General features: G+C 47.7%; 1 protein-coding gene across 2 annotated transcripts in view; it reads right to left on the bottom strand.

The window, feature by feature from the left end:
• sin3b (SIN3 transcription regulator family member B) overlaps window positions 1-5,000 on the bottom strand; it is a 24,339-nt gene that overhangs the window by 2,034 nt on the left and 17,305 nt on the right. For both annotated transcript variants that reach the window (XM_053236223.1, XM_053236224.1), the window contains exons 13-18: window positions 4,397-5,000; window positions 3,756-3,925; window positions 2,273-2,446; window positions 1,485-1,577; window positions 1,226-1,320; window positions 829-1,027 (exon numbers count right to left, since the gene is read on the bottom strand). The exon at window positions 4,397-5,000 is cut by the window's right edge and continues 99 nt beyond it. In XM_053236223.1, the coding sequence (XP_053092198.1) occupies window positions 829-1,027; window positions 1,226-1,320; window positions 1,485-1,577; window positions 2,273-2,446; window positions 3,756-3,925; window positions 4,397-5,000 (1,335 nt within the window). The remainder of the gene's footprint in view (window positions 1-828; window positions 1,028-1,225; window positions 1,321-1,484; window positions 1,578-2,272; window positions 2,447-3,755; window positions 3,926-4,396) is intronic.

Here is a 5,000-nt window from a genome sequence, read left to right as displayed (position 1 = left end):
CATTCCATGAAGCTCTCTGCGTACTGTACTTGGGCTAATCTGAAGGTCACATGAAGTTTGGAGCTCTGTAGCAATTGACTGTGAAGAAAGTCGACGACCTCTTTGCACTATGCGCTTCAGCATCCGCTGACCCCTCTCCGTCAGTTTACGTGGCCTACCACTTCGTGGCTGAGTTGCTGTTGTTCCCAAACTGTTCCGTTTTGTTATGATAAAGCTGACAGTTGACTGTGGAATATTTAGGAGCGAGGAAATTTCACGACTGGATTTGTTGCACAGGTGGCTTCCTATGACAGTTCCATGCTGGAATTCACTGAGCTCCTGAGAGCGGCCCATTCTTTCACAAATGTTTGTAAAAACAGTCTGCATGCCTAAGTGCTTGATTTTATACACCTGTGGCCAGGCCAAGTGATTAGGACACCTGATTCTGATCATTTGGATGGGTGACCGAATACTTTTGGTAATATATATATATATATATATATATATATATATATATATATATATATATATATATATATAGAGAGAGAGAGAGAGAGAGAGTGACACAGACAGATAGAGAGAGAGAGAGAGGGAGGGAGACAGACAGAGAAACAGAAAGAGAGACAGACAGAAAGAGAGAGAGAGACACACACAGAGAGAGACAGACAGAAAGAGAGAGACACACAGAGAGAGAGAGAGAGAGAGAGAGAGGGGGTGAGATCTCAGATTTCCTGTCTAACTGTAAAACTGTCTGTCTTCTTGTATATTTCTATAGACTTCTTGTATAGAAGTAATTAGAGAGTGCCGTGTCATAGTGCCCTTCCACTCCAGTGCTGTAGTGTACACTACCTTCCTGGCCTTGATCAGCGCGCCGCGGCGGTACATGTAATCCTCCGAGTTCATGACGAACACCATCTTGTGCGTGTTGAGTTTAAACCTGCAGTCGAGGTTTCCGGCGCTTTCCACACCCAGCTGATCCCGCAGCTCACGCCGACTGCGCAGAGCCTCCACCTGCCGCAGCTGCCAGCGCCGGAACTGACGCAGGTTCCTGCACGCACACGCACACGCGCACACACACACACACACACACACACACACACACACACACACACACAGAGAGAGAAAGTGAGAGACGGAAGAATCAAACACACCACTCCAAGTAGGTAGACAGCCGAAACTGGACAGCGAAACCAGTGTGTGTGTGTGTGTGTGTGTGTGTGTGTGTGTGTGTGTGTGTGTTAGTTACCTGGGCAGGAATACAGGTTTGAAGTAGTAACCTTCTCCCTGTGAACACGTGGATGTTTCGGTTCCAACAAACTGCTCCATGTAGCTGGACAGGCACTGGAGAGATCACACACACACACACACACACACACACACACACACACAGGTTAAAACGTTAAACACACAGATTGAAAATGTCACAGCATGTCAGCCAGCCCTACAAAGAGCTAACACACACACACACACACACACACACACACACACACACACACACACGTTACCTGTACTTCGAGTGGATCATCAGCCTGAGCCTCCTCAGTGTCCAGCAGCTCGATGGTCATCGTCACTTCACCTTTATTCTGAATAAACATCACCTGCAGCAAACACACACACACACACACACACACACACACACACACCTGTCAGACTCCGCCCACTTTATTCCCCAACCCTTTATTCCTCACTGTGTGTGTGTTCCTGTTCCTTTTCAGTGAAAGTTACACTTTTTATAAACTCTTTCAGAAACTCTCACCTCATGACATCATACTGAGTGTTACAGCGACCGACCAATCAGCAGCTTCGCTTCAGCGTCTTTCTTTTACTTTCTTTCAATCTTTCTTCCCTTCCTCCTTTCTCTCTCTCTTAATTCCTATTTCCTTCTTCCTTTCATCTTCTTCTTAAGCATTTCCCTCTTTCTTATTTTCCTTCCATTTGTCTTCATCTTGTCTTTTTCTTTCCTTTCTTCTCTTCTTCCTTCCCTTTTTCTCCTCCTTTCTATCTTGCCATCTTCATTACTCCATCCTACTTTCTGCCCTACTCCTTTTTTACCTTCTTTCCTTCTCCTTTACTTTTACTCCTGCTCCCTCCATCACCTTCCTCCTTTTCTATTTTTTCCTTCCTCTTTACCTTTTTTTCCCTTTCCCTCCATTTTCCTTTCTTTTTTTGTCCCATCTCCTTCTATTAAAAATGTTGAAACACTGTAATGGGATTAAGTTCTGAAACACACACCAAACAAACTCCCTCCTCTCTCTTTCTCCGTGTGTGTGTGTGTGTGTGTGTGTGTGTGTACCTTAAAGCAGTTCTCCTCGGCCATCACTCTCTCAGCCTTCCACTGGTAGCTGGTCTCCCAGGCGGCTCTCACACACTGAGAGGAGAGATTTCCCCCTGCTGCGCCCCGTCTACGCTCACACACATACAGCTCAGCTACCTGAACACACACCTCATCACTCACCAGGTGCTGCAGCTACACACACACACACACACACACACACACACACACACACACACACACAGAAACAGTTCAGTATTTATAATGACAGACAAGCCACGCCCATTTTACTTATCACTTCCTGTTGTATTACACCATCACCGTCTCTCTCTCTCTCTCTCTTTTCCCTTAACCCTGCATCTGTCTTTGTCACTCTCTCTGTCTCTCTTTCTGTCCATCTATTTCTTCCTCTGTCTCTCTCCATCTCTCTATTTCTTTCTTTCTCCCTCTTTCTGTATGTCTGTCTCTGATTCTGTCTTTCTTTCTTTCTTTGTCGACTTCACCGTTTGTCTCTTGCTATACATGTCTATCTTTCAGTCTGTCTTTTCATCTGTTTCTCTCTCTCTCTTTGTCTGTCTCTCTCTCTTTCAGTCTCTCTTTTCATCTGTTTCTCTCTCTCTCTTTGTCTGTCTCTCTCTCTCTTTCTTTCTGTGCATATCACTCTCTTCCACTCACCCTGCAATCTGTCTCTTTCTGCCTTTGAGTCTCTCTCTCATTCTGTCTGTTTCTCTCCATCTTTTTCCTCGCCCTCACTCGTTCTGCATTTCTCTCTCTCTGTCTCTCTTTTCCCTTAACCCTGCATTGTTTTTGTCACTCTCTCTGTCCATCTATTTCCTCCTCTGTCTCTCTCCATCTCTATTTCTTTCTTTCTCCCACTTTCTGTGTATGTCTGTCTCTGATTCTCTTTCTTTCTCTCCATCGACTTCACTGTCTCTCTCTCTCTCTCTCTCTCTGTGTGCATGTCGCTCTCTTCCACTCACCCCGCATTGTCTGTATGCCTCTGTCTCTTTGTCTCTCACTCTCTCTCTCACTCTCTCCATCTTTTTCTCTCTGTGCATCTCCCTCACTCTTTCTGCGTTTCTCTCTTTCTGTATACGCCTCTCTCTCTCTCTCTCCGTCTCTCTTTTCCCCAACCCTGCATTGTCTTTGTCGCTCTCTCTATCTCTCTTTGTCCATCTATTTCTTTCTCTGTCTCTCTCCATCTCTCTATTTCTTTCTTTCAACCTCTTTCTGTGTATGTCTGTCTCTGATTCTGTCTTTCTTTCTCTCGCTATATACGTCTCTCTCTCAGTCTCTTTTTCTCTCTCTCTCTCTCTCTCTCTCTCTCTCTGTGTGTGCTCATGTCGCTCACTTCTGCTCACCCTGCAATGTCTGTATGCCTCTGTCTCTTTCTGTCTCTCAGTCTCTCTTTCTCTCCAGCTTTTTCTCTCTGTGCATCTCCCTCTTTCTGTATATGCCTCTCTCCCTCTTTCTCTCTCTCTCTCTCTCTCTCTCTCTCTCTCACCTGTCTGACGATGTTCTGGATGAGTTTGTCGATGGTGAAGCCGATGTAGGCGTGGATGGTGAACATCTCACGCAGCGTGTCCTCGTACTGCGTCGACTCCAGATTTCCGTCCAGAAGACTGCGTACCATGTCCAAAAACGCCGGGTAATACTCCTCCAGCTCCACCTCGCCTAAACACACACACACACACACACACACACACACACACGTTCAATAACAGCCTCCTCCTCCAACTATCCATGAGTACCTAACTACAAACACCTCAGTCCTCTACTCTGAGCTCCTTAAAGCTAAAACCTTTAGTTCCCCTCAAAAAGCCACGCCCACAAAACACGCTATAATGCTAGAGCAATACGAGGAGCGTTCAGAACTGACAGGAAACATCATGTGAGAGTTTCTGAGATCAACAATTAGCCTGTTTATACGCTGTGTGTGTTGCAGTGAGCTACAAAATGCAGGTGCAGATCGGAAGGAAGACACTGATGAGATTGTGAGTCCGGTGTTTACTCAACTTATTAAATAAAAACTGGACAAAAATGAAATGAAAATCTCAAAAAACAGTCAATTCAGATTGAGGAAAAGCTCTCTGTTTAAATGTGTGTGTGTGTGTGTGTGTGTGTGTGTGTGTGTGTGTGTCGTACTGGGTTGTTTGAGTCGCAGCTCCATGGCGAGATCAGTGGCCTTGTCTCGGCGTCCCTCGGCCAACAGGAGGCGCTCTGCGCTCTGTTCGGCGCGGTGCTCCAGCAGCTGTCTCTCGGCCTGTCGGTACACCTTCAGCAGCCGCGAGCACAGAGTCTGGTGCAGCCGCAGGAAGAAGTACCAGTTATTGTTGACGAAGAACAGGTTGTAGATGCCGTCCTGCTCCTTCTGCTGCTCCAGCTGCTCCTGCTGCTCCGCCCCACGCGGGGACGCACACCGCCGCCGCCTCGACTCGCCATTCACCTGCTGCTGACTCCCTGGAGGCCCTGCTCCTGCCGCCGCTCCTCCTCCTCCTCCTCGCTCCGCCATCGCCGTCGTCTGCGTCTCCGACATCGCCCCGGCCGCAGCTCCGCCCCCGTCCTCCGTCTCAGCCTCCTCGTCCGTCCACTCCTCTGTGTCGCTGAGCTCACCGCGCCGGGAGAAGAACAGGTCGGGGATGAAGTGGTGGATGATGCGCTTGATCTGGTCCTTGTCCTCCTTGTGGATGGTGGGCTGACGCTTCACGTGATAGATGATGAGGGACGCGGCGTCCTCCAGGATCTGCTT

This window comes from Pangasianodon hypophthalmus, chromosome 8, assembly GCF_027358585.1.
Source record: "Pangasianodon hypophthalmus isolate fPanHyp1 chromosome 8, fPanHyp1.pri, whole genome shotgun sequence".
NCBI classification, from domain to species: Eukaryota; Metazoa; Chordata; class Actinopteri; order Siluriformes; family Pangasiidae; genus Pangasianodon; species Pangasianodon hypophthalmus.
This window is presented reverse-complemented; position numbering and strand designations above follow the sequence as displayed.